This window comes from Eschrichtius robustus, chromosome 10 (genome assembly GCF_028021215.1).
Source record: "Eschrichtius robustus isolate mEscRob2 chromosome 10, mEscRob2.pri, whole genome shotgun sequence".
Lineage (NCBI taxonomy): Eukaryota > Metazoa > Chordata > Mammalia > Artiodactyla > Eschrichtiidae > Eschrichtius > Eschrichtius robustus.
In genome coordinates this window covers 8446668-8468761 of record NC_090833.1, presented here as the reverse complement: position 1 = coordinate 8468761, position 22094 = coordinate 8446668, and the positions used below count along the sequence as shown (strand labels likewise).

The 22094-nt window shown below is 43.2% G+C and overlaps 1 protein-coding gene across 1 annotated transcript in view; it reads left to right on the top strand.

Moving 5' to 3' along the window:
* Window positions 1–22094, top strand: part of GARNL3 (GTPase activating Rap/RanGAP domain like 3) — a 129614-nt gene that overhangs the window by 72971 nt on the left and 34549 nt on the right. Inside the window, exons 7-15 of the mRNA XM_068552556.1 lie at window positions 985–1048; window positions 2878–2904; window positions 8943–9018; window positions 9697–9795; window positions 10854–10957; window positions 17805–17913; window positions 19688–19733; window positions 20764–20870; window positions 21935–22050. Coding sequence (XP_068408657.1) covers window positions 985–1048; window positions 2878–2904; window positions 8943–9018; window positions 9697–9795; window positions 10854–10957; window positions 17805–17913; window positions 19688–19733; window positions 20764–20870; window positions 21935–22050 — 748 coding nt within the window. The remainder of the gene's footprint in view (window positions 1–984; window positions 1049–2877; window positions 2905–8942; window positions 9019–9696; window positions 9796–10853; window positions 10958–17804; window positions 17914–19687; window positions 19734–20763; window positions 20871–21934; window positions 22051–22094) is intronic.

Sequence of the window (22094 nt, the reverse complement as noted above, 5' to 3'; positions counted from 1 at the left end):
TAATTTCATTTAATTGTCTGAGTAGGCCTTCACTTTTCAGTCCTCCACTCATAGCCAGAGCAAGCTGCAGCGAGAGAGTATTTTTAAAGATGCGAAGATTAAAACTTCTGCAGTTGCTGCCAATAGAAGAAAATATTTTATCTGTTTGTTACAATCATGAACTTGGAAACTTAAAAGGAAATTAAAATATAAATACTATGGAGTCAGATAAGCCTGAGTTCACATCATGGCTCCACTACTTCACAGCATTGTTATCCTGGACTATTTCTTTAACTTCTGAGCCTCAATTTACTCATCCTTAAAATGGGGATAAAATAGTACTTGCCTCATAGAGATTAAATGAGATAATCCATGTAAAGCATTTAGCAGGGTGCCTGGCATATAGTAAATACTCTGTAAATATTAGCTATTATTTTTACCTTTCATTTACAAATATGAGGATTCTTGCTGAAAGGGGCCTTAGACATCGTCTAGTCCAATTTCCTTGTTTTGCCTCTAGAGGAACTTAGCTCAAGGAAATTCACGTTGCTTGTCCAAAGCAAAACATAAAAGAACAATCCTGCTAAGGACAGCCTTTTGCCCTAAGTGGGAGAGGAATTGCCAAAGGAAGAAAGACATGTCAGGTCATCTTAATTACATTTCACTTTATCATTAATTGCTATGTAAATGTCAGTGAATCACTTTTTTAGTAAATAAAAGTAAGAATCATGGAGATTAGTCAAGGTTGCCTGAAACAGATGCTCTCAATTCCCCCCTCCCTCTCTTACTCTGTGAGTGTGCTCAGGGTACAGCCACTGCAGTTGGTTACTCGCGTATGTTCCTTCATTGATCACTCCTTGTTGGTTTGTACCTCCTGTGGCCCTTCAGGGAATCCAGCTATGATTTTCTAGGAGATAATACTTAGCTTTCCTGAAGACCTGAGACTGGCTCCACATTGTTTAAGTTTCCACCACACTGCGGCTCACTCTGTCCATTCTATTTCAGTGCCATGAATCTGGACAAATTCGAGAAAGGCCCCAGGGAAATTTTTCATCCTGAGATACAAAAGGTAACAGAGAATTCTGTGCTTCATAATTGTATAAATTTGATCACAGTGTTAGAACTGACGAATCATCGGTGATTCTTAGCCTAGGATCCCAACCAGAATCACCAGTGGTTCTCATCATGGAGAACCTCCCACCCGACATTCTGATGCAATCAGTCTCAGATAGAGGCTGGGAGTCTGTCATTTTCAGAAATTCAGAGGATAGAAGATGTCCAGAAAGCTGTCCTGTTTTCTTAGGACTTACTGTTAAGGGAAAGCAGTCCGCCTTGGGAGAAAAAAAATTTAGAGTCATAAACTAGGTAACAGTCCATCAGAAAAATGTCAGCCAAACTTTTGTCTTGCAGTTGCAATCAGTTTCACTTTGAAATCATCCCCTTGAAACGTATAAACACAGCCATCACTAACGGTGTGACAGTTGTGTGTTAGAGCTGAGCTTCGAGGAGTTGGCATGCCAGGTGGGGTGACACAGGAAGAGGCTGGAGAGGCAGGTTGGACTCTATCCAGGAGACAGCAGGGAGCCAGTAGAATCTTTAAGCAAAGGAGCATCATGCTTAAATCTGCTTTTTAGGGAAATAATTCAGGCAGTATGAGAAGGATGGATGGAAGCATGAGCGATCTTTGTGTGCATACCTTCACGATACAGTTAGCTTTTATAATAAGTTACTGGCTCTCAACTTAGCTTACCAGAAATGTATAGAATTGTGAATTCCCATGTCTTTTGTTCTAATTTAATTTTTAAAATAGTATTTGTACCCTGACTGAACCCCAGAAGGAACTGAGGCAAAAATGGTTGTGTTAGGTTAAACTTTAAGCAACTTTAAGCCATACTGTGCTTAATAGTAGTTCCTTATAGCCACCTTAAAAACAAATTAGAATTATAAGTTCAGTACCAGTGTGTCCTTATTACTTCATTTGTACCAGTTATCATACTCAATCCTTTCCTTCTTGGAACCTGGACCCCCAGACACTGGGGCCAAAACCCACGAGCCTTTTGGATGCTTCCTTCTGCATCTTGCTGCTGAGCAGATCCCCTCTGCCCAGAGAGGTCACCCCTGCCTGGCCATCCTTATCTGCTTTCTCTCTCCCACAAAATGAGACAGGACAAGAAAACGAGATACAGCAACCTTCTGCCTATTTATATCATAACTCTATGCCTGTTTTTCACCAAACAAAAGACACTTTCACACTCTCCCTTCCATTCATGAGCTTTCCCTCCATCCTCTGTGGGTGTGAGCATCCAAGCGTGTGTGTGTGTGTGTGTGTGTGTGTGTGTGCAACTTACCAGCAGTAGTTCCCCTGCTGTCATCACGTGTCTGTAGATTTCCCTTAGGAAGGCTTGAGCAACAGGCTTCCGGTGTAGGGAAAAGAGTTCGTACAAATCACTGGATCCAAAAGGTAAACAGAAAATAAACCAACTGCACTCTAAAGAAGGCATCTTTCCACCAAAAGTGGGAAGGTGGCTGATGCTGTTTTAAAATGTTATTTGTCTGTTTCTGCTGCCCTTCTGTGTAACATTTTTCTCAGGCGAAATCTTCCCAGAAGCAGCATATGATAAGCTAGCTTTAAGTGGTTAGAGAAACCTAGGTATCTGTGTGTTTCTTCCCACTGCTATGCATCATCTTTGTTTCCTGATAGTTGTGGTATAATATGCCTTTCCTAAATGACCAGGTATTGTATAAAAATCTGTAGAGCTAAATTTGAATATTTTAAGCACTTCGAAGGGGAGAAAAGTGGTGTCAAGGTCAGTAGACTGAAGCTTGGCTTTCATAGAAAGTCAACATAAAATGACCACCATTCAGCAGGGACATAACTTTTCGAACTTCATTTGACAGGACTTGCTGGTTCTTGAAGAACAAGAGGTAAGTAGCCTCGCGAGACGCCTGGTCCTGCCGCTCTGCCTCCATATTTGTAAACGAGCTCCCCCTTCACCAGGAACACAGCCCTTTCTCCCAGGCACACCTCTCTGTGGATTTGCACAGCGAGAATCTCTTATCACTGAAAGCCTCCACTGACATGTTTTCTCGGGTGTATTTCAGAATTTTCTATGCAGCTAGCCGTAAAGATAGAAAAACAATCAAGCTGCTTAAATCTGCTTGGAAATATTCGAATTTAACCTCATGATCAGGGTAAGGAATTAGGTTTTTGTTTTCCTTCAGTTAAAGCTAGTGTACTTTATTAGCACACTCGACTTACAGAATGCCATATTATTTGCATGTTTCCATTTTCTGTTGTCCCACCTTAAAAAAAAAATATGTTGGAGCCTGTGCTCCGCAACAAGAGAGGCCACGATAGTGAGAGGCCCGCGCACCACGGTGAAGAGTGGCCCCCGCTTGCCGCAACTAGAGAAAGCCCTAGCACAGAAACGAAGACCCAACATAGCAATCAATCAATCAATCAATCTTTAAAAAAAAAATATGTTGGGTTTTCCAAGTCCATAACTAACATAGAGAAATATCCGAAATATTATCAATAGACAGTTGAGTAAATCAGTGGAGTGTGTGTACACTGTGCCTCTCGGTAAATGGCAGTATCATCCGTCCAGTTGCTCAGGCCAAACTTGGAAACATCCTTGACACCTCTCCTTCTGTCACACCCCCCATCTAATCCATCGGCACATTCCATGGACACGTCTCAGTGCCTCCACCACCACCACTCGAACCCCGCGACACCAGCCCCACCGTCTCCTGCCTGGACTCTGCAGCTCTCCAGCTCTTCTCCCTGCTTCCTTTCTTGCCCTCTCTTCTAGTTTTCATAGAGTATCCAAACATGCCAGGCCAGGCCCTCCCTACGAGGGCCTGCGTGCTGTGGCCGGCGCCACCTCTCCATCCTCTTCTCTGCACTAACCACACTGACTTCCTTCTTCTTCCACCTCCTCAGGAAGCCTGCTCTTCCCACCGCAGGGATGCTCCTCCCAGGTGTCTCACAGGTCACACCCTCACTTAATTAGTATCTCTGCTCAGCAAGGCCTTCCCTGGTCACCTGTTTAAAATAGCACACCCTGCCTCTCACCCACCGCCCTTCTCACTGCTTTGTTTATCTTCTTAACACATGGATTTCATTTATTCAGTTTTTATCTGTTGCCCCCATTAGAATGAGAGCAAGGACTTAATTCAATTTTGTTCACTGCTGTATCTTCAGAGCCTAGAACTGTGCAGATAGAGGACACAGAGTAAATATTTGTTGGTTGAATAAGTGAATTATGTATTGATTGAATGAATTATGAAATACTATGATGCCATTAAAAAGAATGAGGTAGACCTCTATTTACTGGCATGGAAACATTTCCACGACATAGTATTTACTGAGAAAAAAGCAATTCACAGGGCAATACTTACAGTATAATCCCAGTTGTTTTTATAAACACAGATTTCTATGTGTATTCATTCACTCCTCTCCTCCATTCATTGATTCAACAAATGTTTACTGAACTCTGACTGTGGGTGAACCGTGTACTACTCGAGGCATTGGGGATACATTGCTAAACAAGACAAGGTCCCTTCTTCATGGAGTTTACAATCTGGTGGGCTAAGACCAACTAAGCAAGTAAATAAGCAAACATAAACACGGTACTATTGACAGCCCCAATAGCTGTGGGGAAAGTAAACAAGGCAGGTGATGTGGGGTCAGGGGTAGGTTTTGTACGTTAACCAAACAGGGAGGGTTTCTCTGAGGCAACGGCATCTCAGCTGATTCCTGAACATGGCGATGTAAATGCAAGGAAGGAGGCTGAGAGGTTTCACCGCCGGCTGTTGGCAGGAGTTGCTTTGGGCAGGTTCATGGAAGTGTAATGTGGGATGAGGCAGAGAGCAGGCAGAAGGAGACATCTACATTTTAATCTACATGTTATCCATGTATGAATCATGCTTTTTGCTAAAGAATCCATGAACTCCACGTGTAGTTTGTAAAAGGCAAAAAATAAAAGTCATACACATTTCTGACAAACATTTGAAAAATACAGAAATGCACAAAAGGCATAAAGAAAATATCACCTACAATCACGAGAAAACTAGTATTGGTATAGTATCACATTCTGATATATGTTTGTTATATTTTATATAAAATTAGGATTATACTATATATAGTTTTTATGTCTCAAAATTACTCTACTCACTAATTCACAAATATTTATTGAGCACCCAAGAGTGCATGCCCCTGCCCGTTGTGACAAACGATACAGAAATTTATCAATGGAAAACATGAAAGCTCCCCCACTTCGCCACTTCCACCCTCCCTTGAAGAACCACTGTTTGCTGTTTGGTGTATATCCTCTCACACTTTCCTTTGGATCTCCCAAATTTTGAAAAAGGAGTAGCTGATCTCTTTATTTCTCAATTTTATTTCCTTACTAAGGGGATATTTGCTAGAAGCAACAAGAGCACTCATGACAATGTACTTGAAGAGGTGTCAGCAGTGGTCAGCATCCTTCAGAGCTTCTCTGAGAGCTGTGTGGCCAATGCACTCTTCTTTAATCCTGCCAGCTTCTTGACTTTATCTCAATTCCACCCAATTATAGTGATAATCAGCTGCAAAGATGGGCAGGGGAAAAAATAGTAAACAATACTAGTGATGTTTCTGAAAGGTTAGCTATTTGGTAAAGTGTTGTTTGGTGTCCTGAAACCCAAGTTTTATTTGTCCACTGTGTAGAGAGCGCCCCCTGCCCCCGCCAGGAGAGAACATGGCATCCCAAGTAAACACACGTGGAGAGGGTGACAGATGTGTAGGAACATGGGAATCACAGAAATATGGAGACACTGCCTAAATAAGAGTAACAAGCAACCGGGGGCATCCAGTTTTGAATCAGGACATCATTTCTTGATTCCAAAAGATTCTTCTGGAATCAATGGGACGTTAGTCTCCCCCTTATACTTCACTTTCTTCAGAAGAAATATAATTCCTAGCATACTATTAATTCCCAAGAATGTGACTATACGTTGGTTATAATCATGTTGAGTTTTGTCTCATGAAATTTAGAACTTAAAAATGTAAAGTCCCATACAAGTAGGCATTACAGATATGACCTTATCTCTATGGTGAGTGTCTGAGCAGGACTGAAGTGCCGAGAAAACCAGTTCCCACGGATTCCCTCCACCAGTCACCTCCCTCCAGGGGCCCAGGTATGGTCTTGGAACTTTGAGCACTCCCTCCCATCCCCCAAGTAGCAGCCAGCCTCACGAAGCACTGATGACGTTAGGTTCAACACTTCGTTAAAACATGACCCGTGGTGGTCAGGTAGCCCTAAATCAAATGATGCCCTCCTCAAATAGCCCCTCCTAAAAACTATCTCCTCAAAAAATACAATGCATCTGTTCAGCGATGCCTTGATTTCTGGAGATAGGAGAAAACTCTGTCATTCATTGACATCATTTGGGAAGCCCAGGAAACAAAATTACCAAAATGAGACCCCACAAGGAATTTCAAGTACTTATCAAGGCCTTGCAACACCAGTCTTCCTGGAGCCTCCCCCTGAAGTGGGTGAGTACCCTCAGCAAGGGTACTGATGCCAGTCACAGAGCTGCCCCAACAAAGCTTTTTAAAGCTTCAGCCAGTGATCAGGCAGCAGTGGGTCCTATTTCTGCTTGTAACTCTTAGCTTCGCTCAACTCAAAACCATCCTGGGAAGACTCTGCCACTGTGTTGGAAAGAGCACTGGATCGAAAGTCAGGAGACCCGACTTCCAGCCCCAGTCCTGCCATCCACTTAGTACCAGCCTTGGGCAAGTCTCATCTTCCCTGGGCTTCAGTTGTCCTGCCTGTAAAATGAAAGCTATGGATTCAGTGGACCATAGGGTCCCTACTGGTTCTAACAGGCTGTTAGTTCATGGCTCATGGCTCATCGCTCCGGTCACTGACCCAGTCTTTCTGCCCTTGGCTTGCTAGCTGTCAGCTCAGCTGGACCTGATCCTGGGCCTCCTGACCGTCTGCTGGTTGGTTCCTCTAGCCCTGTGGTTCTCAAAGTGGGGTCCCTGGGCTGGCAGCATCAACGTCACCTGAGGACTTATCAGAAATACAAATTCTTGGACCCTATCCCAGACCTGTGGAATTGGAGACCCTGGGAATGGGGCCAGCAATCTTTAGTTTAACAAGCCTTCCAGGTGATGCTGATGCCTGGTCAAGTTTGAGAACCACTGCTTTTGTCCCTGCACTGTTATTCTAAGAGGGTCATCTGTCAGACCCCAAACTACTGTAGGTGCTTGTTAAGGGACCACTGAGAATGGAAACGGTGCCAGAGTCTTAGAGACATGTGATGGCTGTCACATTCCCAAAGGAGAGAAAGAAGAGCTACAAAAAAGCATAGAACCCTGAAGTGGACAGAAATCCTTGACAAAATCCTAAGAAATTTACCAAAAACGGGTTTGTGATGAAGAGGTGATCATTTGGAAGCAGCTTGTGAAAAATAAGTTGTATCTGACCACTTGTGTTTCTTTTCTCATTTATTACGCACACAATTATGCCATGAATATTTATTAACCCTCTCCAATATACCCAGCACAGTGGTGGGTCCTGGAGATTCCACGGAAAGTAAGATGTATACCTTCCCTCCTTCACAGGACTTAAGTTCTAGTGGTAGAAACGGACAAATATGCAAGCTCAATAGAAAGAATTACAGAGTGTGAATAGTGCTATTAAGAAAATAAATAAGCTGCCGTGACGGAGAATAACAATGCGGGGAGTGTGTTGGGAGATCAGGGAAGGCCTCTCCGGAAATTGATGTTTGAGCTGAGACCCGCATGGTGGGCAAGAGCTTCTGTAGAAGGAGCTGTGGAGGAGCCCCGGGTGGAGGGACCAGCCTGGGAGCCGCCTCCCTCTTCCTCACTCTGTAGAGGAAACCACCAGATAGAAAATTACTACTACTGATGGGTATGCATCTGTCCCTCAGGTGTATCGGGGACAGAAAAATGTTTAGAAGTACAGACGTAGATCTTTGGATTTTCAGTCTTAATTCTCCCAGATCCAGCTGTCCTGAATTCATCAGGCACTCTGCCTCGATCCCCCGCTCTGACCCACTGGCAATGTTTTAATCACCTTTGTTCTTTGCCCCTTAACTGACCCCTGAGAATTCCCTCATCAAACAGCCTTGCAAAGGTTGATTCTTTTCCAACCTCAGATTTTTTTAAATTATAAAATACTTCAGGCACACAAAAATGTATAGACAACAATATAATGAGGACCTATGACCCTGTTACCCAATTTAAGAAAAAAATACATATTAAAAATACAGTTGAGCTGCCTGATCCCATTCCTCTCTCTTCCCTGTGGAAGCTGTTATCTTGCATTTGGTATTTATCATTCCCACAGAGTCTGATTTTAACCCAGCATTTAAAGTTGAGCATAGTAGACTGAACATTTGTACTAACTACTTCTTGATTGCCTTTTTCTCCCCACATCTGTTTTATGACTTCTTGAGATTAAATAGCTTTAGGAATTGGGGCAACTGAGCTTTTAGAATACGTTGCCTACAGTTTCCATTTCTATTTCTAAAAGAGTCCACGAGATATCAGCCTCAGATTGTTGTGTTAAATTTTGAATTACACTGAGCTCCCCAGGTTCCAGACTGCTGCTGCTGGGCTGATCAGCGGATGGTGCCAGTCCTGTGAGTTCCTGTGGGCTATTTATTTTGAGCACTGTTTTGCTGCAGAATGGACCTGGCATCCTGCAGACATTATTAGTAATGAAATTTCAAATGAACTCACAGAAGAGCACAGAGTTTCCTCTGTAAGCTATGAAAATCAAGGAATGATTGTTAATATTGGTCAAAATTGAGATGGAGGGGAGGAAGTAATCCACCAAGTAGTCATTCAGGTCACTGTAGTGTTCCTGAAAAACGACTAGCACATCTCACAACTGTGTATGCTTTGATGAGAAAACTAAATTCAGCACCTTTTGTTGTCTCATTGTAAGGGCTCTGTGAATTTCAAGTTTGGGGTTCTTTTTGCCAAAGATGGGCAGCTCACAGATGATGACATGTTCAGCAACGGTGAGTGTCTCCTTTCTTCTAACAGACACCCCGCCCCACTTCATTGCAATTTAGATGATCCCAGCTGAACTTGCCTGTTGCGTTGGAGTTTTTAATGCAAAGAAACAGCCAGTAGTTTTATGAAGTTGAAGGGTAAATTTTCAGGGTAAACTTTATAGGAAAGAAGTTGCCCAGTTTCCTTCATCTGGCAAATATTTATTGGTCACCAAATTACTGGCACCAGGGATACAGTCTAACTGGAAAATTACATGGGGATTTGAGGAATTTCATTCTACATAATCTCAGGAGCAAAGAGGCGACTTTTCTCTGGGATTTTTATGCTTGAGAGAATTATAAAATGGTCCTATTTCCTGTTATTTCACACTTTTCATATTAAAGACCTGTTTCTTATCAATGGGAGCAGTAATGATGTTTTCATTTTTCAATACTAGAGCCTTGTGACCCCAGTCTGGCAGCGCTCAGGTTGGTTAGTCTAATTCCGTAGTTTTCCTTTCCTCGGATTCTGGGAACTGTGACCCTCCCGTACGGTCTCCGAGAAGAGGGAAGCACGATTTCTCATTCTGTTCGCCTGCTGCACGTGTCGGCGGAGCCTAGTTAATTTTCAAGTGATTTCACTGCACAGTTAGAAAACGGGGACTTGTGGACACTACTTTCTTCACATTTGACCTCTTCTTACAGAAATCGGAAGTGACGCTTTTCAAAAATTTTTAAATCTCCTGGGTGAGACAATCACTCTCAAGGGCTGGACAGGCTACCGTGGAGGTCTGGACACCAAAAGTAAGGTTGCCTCCTGATCCATTCTGCTGTGATTTGTATAACTTTTGTTAGTCAGCCTCATCTGAATTTGAATCTATACCCAAGGTGGGGTACGCTGTCTTATAACTGTACAGCATTTCTAGTCTTTTTCCTGTACTTTTACTTCTGTCATTTTATTTGCTCTTCACGGACAGTCCTTGATGTAAGCCAGGCAGGTGATGTGAGGCTCATTTGGCCTAAATTTGATAGGCTTCAAATCAGGTACCCTGACCCTCTGGGGGCCCCATCTCGCCCACATTGGAGTCATGTCACAGATTCTGAATACAGAAAGGTTAGGTGATTTGTGAGAGCTGCCCTGTGAGTAACTTAACTGGCAAATGCAGGGATGAAGTATCTGGTCCCAGTTGTCAGGCCTCAGCTCCCCCCTGCCCCTGCCCCCCTGACAAGCTCTGTGTGCCTGTGGTGACTCCTGGAGTACCTGCAGGTCCGTCATCCTCACTGCCCTTTCCCAGTGTAATCTGATAGACATCCCTAGGAGTTAGACACTGTTTTCATCCCCATTTTCAAATTAAGAAACTGAGGCTCAGAGAAGGCAAGGTAACGTGTCAAAAGGAACGTAGCTAATGAGAACTCGAATCCAAGTCTTAACTCCAAAGCGCATGCTTTGAATCACTATACAATGCTGCCAGGGATATAGTTCCTTTTGTTTTATGGACATGATAGCTGTTTGTATGTCGTCTTGTGTTCATTTTGTCCTGAACACCAGCAGTACTAGAAGGCAAGGGATTGTAACATACTCTCCTTTTGAGCCCAGACTTCTCATGATCTCCTCTGCTCCAAGGCAAGGCATGAATCAGACAGCAAGAGAGCTTAGAGGGGAGTGAAGAGGTCCCCCCGTGTGGGCAGGAGCCTTGCATCAGTTGGAGGGGGATCCATACTGTTGCTTCCACTCAGGTGGATAATCATAGGATCTTTGGGATGAACTAACTGTGCTGTATTCCTCTAGTCTGCAAATAAAGACTATTTCCTTATGGCCTCAGAATTCTCTGTGCTCACTAAATGTATATTGTATTTTACAGATGACACCACAGGGATTCATTCTGTTTATACCATCTACCAAGGGCATGAGATCATGTTTCATGTTTCCACCATGTTGCCATATTCCAAAGAGAACAAACAGCAGGTACGTGTGAACAGGCAAACCATTCGATAGTCAGTGACCTCAGTGTGGAGAAAGCATAGCTATGACTTCATAGAATTAGAGACTATGGATGTTAATACATGAGCTGAACTTCAGGCACCAATTTTGGGGATGTTGTTACAGTCTGTTTATTTGAACTTTCAACAAGCCGTAGGAAGAACTACTCTCACTGATCAGGAAATAAAGGATCAGAGGCAGTGGTGCACGTACACGTCTATGTGGACGTGTGTGTGTGTGTGTGTGTGTGTGCCTTTGTGTGAGTGTGGTTTTCTACACTCCTGAGGGACTATCTTGCATATACGTGGCCTTTTCTCTGTGACTTCTGTCCATGTGCCTTGTGTCTTGTCAGAATGAGATTTTTCCAAGATGTAACACTATGTTTCCTGAGGAATGGTTGCAAGTGTTTTTTCAGGTTAATGCAGGAGGTTAACACTGAGCGTCTACATGGCCTGTGCCCTGTCGGGGAAAAAACTACCTGAGAACACTCCTCACCCACCCCAGAGATTAGCCATCTCCAGGAGAAAACTTGCCAGTTTGATGAAATCTAGATATAACAATGATACATGCTGCTGATTTTTGAAGGACTTGGGGGGTTCCATTTACCTTTTTATTAGATTCTTGTCCCTTTTTTTACACACTGAAGGCATCTGTGTAAGTAAATATCACAAATATGAATGGACAGTTGTTCAGCAAAGATTTGTGAAAAATACGAACCTAGAGAGGGTATGTGATGGGCTAGGCTAAAAGGGCTTTTTTCTGAACACTTATAATCCATATTTCAGTAAGACTTCAGTGAGGGGGAAAGACACAGTGCAGATCATTGGGCTAAAACATGGCGGTGTTGTCATGAGACATAGCGGTGCTTTGGGGACATGGTGGGGGTGAGGGGGGTCAGGAAGAGCTCGTTCTGTCTGGTGGTTTGGGGCCTGGAATAAGGAGCTGGTGAATTGTCTTATAGGCAGTGGAGACCCATTGGAGGTTTTAAGCTTGTTCTGATTTTAGAAGGCTAACTGGTAAAGGACAGGTGGAAGCAGAAAGTGCGTCAGCCCAGGAAACCTGCTTAAGTGGCTAAGAGTTACTTTCTGCAAAGCGTCTTCCCTCGTGTGGTTGAGGTGACCTATGTTAGTGCTACCAGGCTGTCTCTACCTCTTAGGAGCTGAAGCTCTTGGGATCTTGGGATCGCGTGGAGAAGAGAGACCAAGCTGGCCTTCCCAATCATCATGAATTGGGTTGACCTCTTACATCTCAACAATAAGAGCGAAAAACTTCCACTGAAGTATTTTACAATCCTCCTCCTCCCCCAACTCCGTCCGACATTTTCAGCCCTGTACATTCACCAACATTGCCCATGTCCTGTGACAGATAAGGGCATTAGCCAGAGACAGGAGGAAGCAGTGTGACGGTTCAACCTTCACCCAACCCAAGTCTTTAATCTTTCTTATTTTTTTTTTTTTAATTTGTTTTTGGCTGCGTTGGGTCTTTGTTGCTGTGCGCGGGCTTTCTCTAGTTGCGACGAGCGGGGGCTACTCTTCGTTGCGGTGCACAGGCTTCTCATTGCGGTGGCTTCTCTTGCTGCGGAACACGGGCTCTAGGCGCGCGGGCTTCAGTAGTTGTGGCATGCTGGCTCAGTAGTTGTGGCTCTCAAGCTCTAGAGCGCAGGCTCAGTAGTTGTGGCGCGTGGGCTTTGTTGCCCTGCAGCATGTGGGATCTTCCCGGACCAGGGCTCGAACCCGTGTCCCCTGCACTGGCAGGCAGATTCTTAAGCATTGCACCACCAGGGAAGTCCTAAGTCGTTAATCTTATCTTTTTGAGGGGGCTGTTAGCATATTAAGACGTAACGCGCTTAACAGGAGAACTGAAATATTCCCAGATGGACCCTGGTGTGCCCAACATCCTGGCCGGCTCCATGGGTGGTGCTAGGGTCCTCCACTTGCCCAGCATCAGTAGATATGAAGAAAATCACAAGTAGAAAACTTGTCTCTATTACCAGGAAGATAAAGCAGGTGGGAAGAGTCAAAGAAATGCACAGTGACAGTGAACCTTATTGGTGCCTGATCGTGGGAGAGCAGAGAAGGACCACTAACTGCAAGCCTCCTTCTGAACCTGTCATGGTTTCTTGGGGCCTAGGGTAATGGTCAAAAGTCAGGGGCCAACGTGGCTCATAAAATCTTGGTGGCTTTTTGACCTCCTAGCATCTAGAATGCTAGTGGAACAGTCCGAGCCACATCCCAAATCTGATGTAAAGAAACAAACTTTCACAAAGATTTTGTAGGTTCTGGTATTACAGTTAACTCCTTCATCTCTCTCCTCCATCACCAGACCAAACCACAATGGGGGCAGGGGAGGAGGTGTAGTTACTTGGCTCTCTGAGACTCATCTTCTCCCTAACGTCCCATGATGTCTGCACCCCTAACATCCAGTCTCCCAGCATTCCAGACCCTGACAGCAGCACCTAGGACCAGATGAAAGCACAGGCTCTGTGATCAGCCGGATCTGGGCCAAGCCCTAGCTCTGCCACGAGCTAGCTCTGGACACCCCGTGTGCGCTGCCAGCCCCAGGGCTCGGTTCTCGGCTCCCTTCTCTTTCTACACTCATTCGTCCCTTTATGATCTCATCCAGTCTTATGGTTCTGAATAGCTTTTATATGCCTCTGACACTCAAACTTAAAGCTCCAGCCAGCCCTCACGGGAACTCCAGACCAGATATGCAGCCTTCTCGACACCTCCCCTGGGCTCGACGTCTCAGACCTAGTCTTTCCAAAGCTGAACTCCGACTCTCCTCCAGACCTGTTCCTCCTGCAGCCTGTCTTATCTCTGTTGATGGCTATTCTGTTCTTCCAGTTTCTGGGGCAAAATGACTCTGGAGTCATTCTTGACCCCTCTCTGTCTCATCCCATTTTCAATTTGTCAGGAAATCCTGTTGCCTCGACCTTCAGATGACACCTAAACTCTCCTCACACTTCTGTTACCACACAGCTCTGAGCCCCATCACCTCTTGTTGGATTATTGCAGTAGCTTCCTCTCTGGCCTCCCTGCTTTTACCCTGGTGCCCTGATAGACTGTTTCTCAATCCTCCAGCCAGAGTGATCCTTTAAAATGCACGTCAGTCTCTTCCCAAACAGTGGCTCCTGCTTCACTCAGAGTCAAAGCCAGATCCTTAGAGTGGCCTGCAAGGCCCTGCGTGACCTCTGTTCCTTCTCTGGTCCCATCGCCCACTGCTCTTCTTATTTCCTCCCTCCCAGTCGTATTGGCTTCCTTTCCTGTTCCCCAGAGTCACCAGATACTGTCCCATGTCATGGTCTTTGCGTTGCCCTTCTTTCTGCCTAGAACTCTCCTAGAACTCTCTCCTACCAGGTATCCTCTGGTTGACTCACTCACTGCCCTCAGATCTACCCAAATGTCAGCTGTTAAACTGAACCCCTGGCTGAATTTAAAGCTGCAACCCACCCTCCCCCAGCGCCCCCAGGCCCCTGCGTGGCTCTCTTTCCTCCGCTCCACGTATTACCGCCTAACGTTATGTGTATTATTTAGTACACTTGTTTGTTATATTTACTATGTAATTTCTGTGCCCCCTGCTAGAGTGTACACCCCATGAGGGCAGGGAGATTTGTCTGCTTTGTTCCTGGCATATAATAGGAGCTCAATAATTACTTTTAAAAAATATATAGAAGCCATGGAAGCAACCTAAACGCCCATCGACAGACTAATGGATAAAGAAGATGTGGTATCTATAAAATCAAAAGCCTTTCCTCTGGATGGTGCCAATGAAAGGATCCTGTGTCCACGCACCACAATTACTTCTCTGTATTTCACAGGAAGCCAGCAGAAAACGTATCTCAGTATAAAAGTCATTAAGTCTGGATTTGGGAATATGTGTGCTCCCGACTATTTCAAGCAATTAGTTTGGGGGAAAAAAATGTAAATTTTGATAAATAATGTAAAAACTTGATGAATTCATTTTCAAGCATATTAAAATAAAAATGACCATCTGCTCAAAAAAAAAAAAAAAAGAAGATGTGGTATATATTCAATGGAATATTACTCAGCCATAAAAAGGAATGAAATTGGATCATTTGTAGAGATGTGGATGGACCTAGAGACTGTCATACAGAGTGAAGTAAGTCAGAAAGAGAAAAACAAATATTGTATATTAATGCATATATGTGGAATCTAGAAAAATGGTACAGGTGAACCAGCTGGCAAGGCAGAAATAGAGACACAGATGTAGAAAACAAACGTACGGACACCAAGGGGAGAAAGCAGGGAAGGGGGTGGGCAGTGGTGGGATGAATTGCGAGATTGGGATTGACATATATATACTAATATGTATAAAATAGATAACTAATGAGAACCTGCTGTATAAAAATAAATTAATTAATCTAAAAATAATAATAATAAACAAAAAATAGATATAAAAGCTTTATTGAGATATTATTCATATACCATACAATTTGCCCACTTCACTATGTTCACAAGGTTATTCACCTATCACCAAGATCAATTCTAGAATATTTTATTACCCCAAAGAGAAACCCCTCTCCTCTTAGCCATCACTCCCCACTCCACCACTGCCCAGTCTCTGGTAACTACCAATCTGCTTTCTCTCTTGATTTGCTTATTCTGGACACTTCATATAAATGAAATCACATAATATGTGGTCTTTTGTAACTAGCTTCTTGCACTTAGCATGTTTTTAAGTTTCATCCATGCTGTAGCCTGTATCTGTATCTCATCTCTTTTTATTGCTGAATAATTTCCCATTTTTTAGATACCTACCACATTTTGTTTATCCACTCATCAGATGATACAGCAAAAATTACTTATTTTTATTTTAACATAAAATTTACAATTTTAACTGCTTTTAAGTGTATAGTTCAGTGGCATTAATTACATTAAGTACAGTGTTGTGCAGTCATCACCACCGTCCATCTCCAGAACTTTATCATCTTCCCAAACTGAAACTCTGTACCCATTAATCAATAAATCTGCATTTCTCCCTCCCCCAGCCCCTGGCAACCACCATTCTCCTCTCTGTCTTTATGAATTTGACCATTCTAGGAATCTCATATAAGTGGAATCAAACAGCATTTCCCTTTGTGTCTGGCTTATTTCACTGAGCACAATGTCCTCAAGGCTCATCCATGTTGTACCATGTGTCAGAATTTCCTTCCTTTTTAAGGTTGAATAATATTCCATTGTATGTTTATACCACATTTTCTTTACCTATTCATCCACTGGTGGATGTTTGGGTTATTTCCACCTTTTGGCTATTATGAATACTGCCACTAAGAACACTGGTGTACAAATATTTGTTTGAGTCCCTGCTTTCAATCTTTGGGGTATATACCCAGAAGTGGAATTGCTGGATCATATGGTAATTCTATGTTTAATTTTTTGAGGAACCACCATAACATTTTCCACAGCAGTGGCTATATTTTACTTTCCCACCAGCAATGCATAAGTTCCAATTTTTCCACATTTGTAACAACACTTGTTATTTGGGTTATTTTCTTTTTTTTTAATAGCTATCCTAATGGGTGTGAAGTGGTATCTAATTGTGCTTTTGATTTGCACTTCCCTAATAATTAGTATATTGAGCATCTTTTTGTATGTTTATTATCCATCTGTATATCTTCTTTAAAGAATTGTGTATTCAAGTACTGTGCCTATTTTTTAATCACATTATTTTTTTGTTGTTGTTGAGTTGTAGGAGCTCTTTATATATGTTATTGGATATATGATTTGCAAATATTTCTCCCATACTTTGGGCTGCCTTTTCACTTTGTTGATAGCATCCTTTAATGTACAAAAGTTTTAAATTTTGACGTAGTCGAATTTGTGTATTTTTTTCTTTCATTGGCTGTGCTTTTTGTGTCATATCCAAGAAACAATTGCCAAAAATCTTTTTGAACTGAATTGAATTGAAATTATTAGAACATCTCTAAACCTTAGTTTCCTTATTTGCAAAATGAGAATAATATCTAATATGAATCAGATAGGGATCCTATTCTCGGGAGCCTTACTGTATAGAATAGGGGACACACAAGGGATCCATGGAGTACAGTGAATCATTCTGTTTGGCCAATTAGGCAAAGGTCTTGGACAGGGGTTGGCAAACTATAGCCCATGGGCCAGATCCAGCGTACTGCTTGTTTTGTTAAATAAAGTGTTACTGGAACACAGCCGTGCCCGCTGATTTATGTATTGTCTATAGCTGCTTTTGTGTCACGACAGCAGAGCTACATGGTTGTAAAGAGACAGTACGATCTGCAAACCCAAAAATATTTACTGTCTGGGCCTGTACAGAAAAGATTCACTGACCACAGGTCTAGGAGATCATTTTGGAAAGGTCAGCTGGGGTCAGATTAGGTAGGGCCATTGTTCTCGCCAAGTATATGCTTCAGAACTAGCGAAGGCATTTATTTATATTTTTAAATATACATGTTTGAGCCTCGTCCCCAGGGAATTCTGATGCAGTGCCTCTGGTCTGGGGACCTTGAATGCCAGACTAAGGAGATGAAGCAGGAGTGAAGGTGAACCCAATCAGAGCAGTAAAGTGAGAGAGAACGGAGGCAAGGAGGCTGTTAAGGAGGCTCCTGAGGGAGGGTAGTCAAGAGGAAATGCAGGCCTGAATTGGGAGAGGAGAGGAGGAGATGGCTAGGGAAGCCGGGAGATGGGCTGGTGAAATTTGGGAGGCAAGGAGTCAAAGATACTGAACCTCTGGGCTCTGTGAGCATTGGGGTTTGTCGTGCTGAGTTAGTGCTTTAACTCTGTGAATGTACCGTGTGTGAGCAAACTTCTCAAGGGATGTGTTGTATGTTTGCATCCAGGTAGAAAGGAAGCGCCACATTGGAAATGACATCGTCACCATCGTGTTCCAGGAAGGGGAGGAACCTTCTCCTGCCTTCAAGCCTTCCATGATCCGCTCCCACTTTACACGTATCCTGAGCCTGTGTGAACCCTCCCATTAGCAAGCTGTTGGTCAGCCTCACTGGACTTAAAATGACCCTCAAACCAAATGTTACGGTTGACTGGCATTTGTGGTTGTTTTGCGTTGCTAGATTCTTAGACCCACTGTGTTGTATTTTTTCCTCTTCTCTCTCCATCCATTGTAGTAATGGATGGACGCATTCTCAGAGGATTCTTGACTTTGGAACTATCTTTCCTTTCCTCAGGTAGTCTATGAAATGAGGGAAACTTCCTACCACCCATTGATAATAAAGGAATTAGAAGAATTATAGTTAGTGAATCCTCTGAGAAATTTGCTTTAGGTATAAAAACTTGCAAGTTAAGATAAAAAGCCAAAATAATGTGTCTTTGTTGATTCTAAGCCCTAGGAAGGGCTGCTACATTACCATCTCTTGACATTTGAGATATGATAGAATTAATCCTATTTTTATTTGCTTTCCCTCTGCTTCCTCTCATCCCTCTTTAGCTCATATTGCTGCCAAAGCCCTGCTGAAGTTCTCGGTAATGTCCAATCTCAGCTCAGTCACACAGGCCTGGCACATGAGCATGGTCAGCCCAACACATCCCCAGCCTTGGCTCCGTTGTCCTGGGCCGCTAGCCGTGACAGTGAGACCCAGCGGTAGTGCCTACAGGTTGTACATAATAAGTAAAAGGCAACTAATAGGCGTTTTTCAGAATAAATTCTGGTCTAGTTGTTCATGTTCCTTGGAAACTCCAGTGAAAATGTTGGGAGATAGAACCGTGGTGACTCATTGCATCTGCAAGTAGATTGCTCTGCATCCTTTGACTTGTTCACTGTAGCCTCACAAAATTGCCATGAGGGCAGGGAAGAAAACAGATATGCACGTACACATTAATAACAAGTGATATCTTGCTCTGTTCACTGATGTAGGACTCATATTTTCTTCTTCCTGCAGCGGTTCTTCTTGTAGAACAGAAAGAATACTTCTCCAGGAGGGGGAGGGAAGTGATCAGAGTGATGGAGAGATCATCATTATTTTTAGAATTTCCTTTTGTTATGAGTTTTAGATTTGAGGCTTGGCATATTTGTTTCTGGAAAGGGACAAGCCGATAATTAATGCAAATTCTTTCCACTAAGTCTAGGAGTAGAAACGCTTTGAGGGACTGAGGATGGTTTTTAAGCCCTAGCTAAGGAAAGCTGGGGCTGGGAGATGGTGGGGGAGGAGGAGGAATGGGAGAAGGAAAGAAAAGCTGGTGGAGGTGGTACTATTTCAGACTCAACTCGCCCAACACAAGTAAAGTAGATTCTACTGAGAGGCTGCCGCCAGCTACACTGGTTTGTTTTGGTTTGTTTTGTCTACCAAAGCCAGAAGGAGAGAGAGGGAAGGTGTACAGTGGAAACATTTAAATTTCTTTTCTTTTCAAAATGTGTGAGATGAAATATATGACTAATTTCATTTTGGGATCTTGTGTATACTTTCAGGCAAGGGAACTGATCTTTTTGCTTTGTTGTAGTTGCTTAATAGCGTTATTTATATTGCTTTTCTGACGGATTTGAAGAAGTAGCCCTTTCCCGCAAGGATGAACACGCAGAGGTTGCACCTGTGTCTTCCCGGGCTGTCTCTTTAACAGAAGTCAAGGTTCCATCTCAGCCTATGGATGACAGGTGCCCTGACCCCAGGAGTGCAGGTCCAGGATGATTCTGCACAGAGGGTTTGCAAAGCACAAGCCGTTGACTGTGTGAGTTGGGGTCGTTGATTAATTTCCTTAACCATCACCACAGATATTTTTGCCTTAGTGAGGTATGATCAGCAAAAGGACAATTACAGGTTGGTAACAGCTTTACCTCGATTGCTTGTTCTAATTCTCATGTTTACATGTTAATTTGGCATTCATTTTAAGATTTTTTTTTTTTTTTTGGTCACGCCGGGTCTTAGTTGCAGCAAGCAGGCTCCTTAGTTGTGGCTCGCCGGCTCCTTAGTCGTGACATGTGAACTCTCAGTTGCAGCATGCATGTGGGATCTACTTCCCTGATCAGGAATCGAACCCGGGCCCCCTGCATTGGGAGCTTGGAGTCTTAACCACTGTGCCACCAGGGAAGTCCCGAGACTCTTGATATACATATTTTTTGATTGATTTGAAAGCCACCGTGTCTTCAGAAAAAGCTTGTTTCATATAGTGTTGCTCCATGCAGTAGACCCAAGGGTCAGGGTCAGGAATGTTACTGTGCTCCACAGAGGGCACAAGTGTGATATGTTTAATCTTGACCAGAGTTCCCTCCTTCCTAGGCTACATTCTTGCCCATTTATCCTTCTCAAAAATTAATCCCGTTCTCAAAAATTAATCTGTTAAAAGGTATCATGATGTTGTGAAAAGAGCATGAAATCTGAGCCAAATAGATCTGGGTTAGAATCCCAGCTCTATCACTTATTAACTTCGAGGCTTTGAAAAAAAAGTATTCATCTTCTTGGAGCCTCAAGCCTCGTCTGTGGAGTGAAGGTAATGATTCTACCTGGACAGGTTGGTGAGAATCAGCTGATGCTATGTCTTAAAATACCAAGTATGCTGCCTGGTGTGCAGTGGGTGCTCAGTGGTGGTCTTTGCTGTTGTTCCTGGGGTGCCTGACCTTGCCTGCGGCTTGGTGGGTTGGACCACGAAGGATCCAGTAAGACTTGGTCTTTGCCCTGAAGCACATAGGATTGCTGCATGGTGGCCAAGGCTCTGGCAGCCCAGAGAAGGCCCTCCTCCTATGGAAGGAGTATTCCTAACATATCACATAGGCAACTGAACAAATTTAAGATGCAAATATCAGTGATCTTTGAAGAAAAACCAAGTAATTCTGCAATGTTCTCTACACAGGCTGAAAATATTTTCAGAGGAAAGCGTACCACTCTTTGGCCCACCCTTGCCCTCCCCACCGGTGTTTACAGACCACCAGGAATTCAGGGACTTTTTGCTAGTGAAATGTAAGTTTCTATTTTGAAATGTTTTTGCAACTTGTTCTACAGCAGAATACATTTCTTCCAGTTCTCCCAGGATGCTGTAAAGAAGACATCATTGTTTAAGCATTGATTGCATTCCATGTTGTGTTCATTCTTCACGAGAAGCGTATTTAGTTTTCTGACAGTGTTGTGAAGGTCTCTCCTGGGTTCTCATCTATACCTACCATGCTACCCACCAAATATCTAATATTTATTCAGTTTGATATGCCTAGCTCTGTGCTCTTTTATACGTATTGTATGACTTACATTCTTACAACAACCCTATAAGGAAATATGGTTATATCCATTTTACAAGCTAGAAAATTGAGGCCCCAAGAATCTAAATAATTTGCTTAAAAATGCACAGATAACAGCAGAGCTGGGATTCAAACCCATAACTATCTTGACCTCAAGCTCCTAACTGTACTGCACACTTTCTATTCTGTGCTCTAATGTGTAACTGGACATTCCACTTTATTGACTCTCAGTGTCTGTTGTCCACTAAACCACCGGCTTTTTCTTCCAGAAGAAACTTTCATTGAGCTAAGAATCCCAGTACTCTGCTTAGGCAAATGTTATTTTTTCTAACAAAATGCAGCAAATATATATTTAATCCCATTGAATGGCATCCTGGTGGTTTGGCCCATATGTTGGATGAGTGGATGGATGGGTGGGTAGGTGGATGGATGGATGAGTGGGACGGTTGGATGGATGGGTGAGTGGGATAGACGGATGGATGGATGGATGGTTGGGTGGGTGGGTGGAATTGTGGATGAGGGCACGTTGGGTGTGTGCTAGGTCTTCAAGTAATTAGATATACCCTCTGCTCAGGAAGCTTCTAATCCAACAAGAAGGGTAAGCTAGACATACCTATGGACTATGGGTTTGTACAGAGAAATTTAGAGAGTTTTAGCATTCTTCCGTGAAAGAAGAGTTATACCAGTATTAGGAAAGTGGGTGGCATTTACTGTGAGGAGTTTCCTTGAGAAGGGCATTCTTCAATAGCCTGTTAATATTTGTAAATCCCTTTATAACTTGATTTATTTTAGTAATTAATGGTGAAAAAGCCACTCTGGAAACCCCAACATTCGCCCAGAAACGTCGACGAACTCTGGATATGTTGATTCGATCTTTATACCAGGATTTGATGCCAGATTTGCATAAGGTAACCCTGGGTCCGTGGTGTTCTTTCCTTCTCACGGGGTCTGA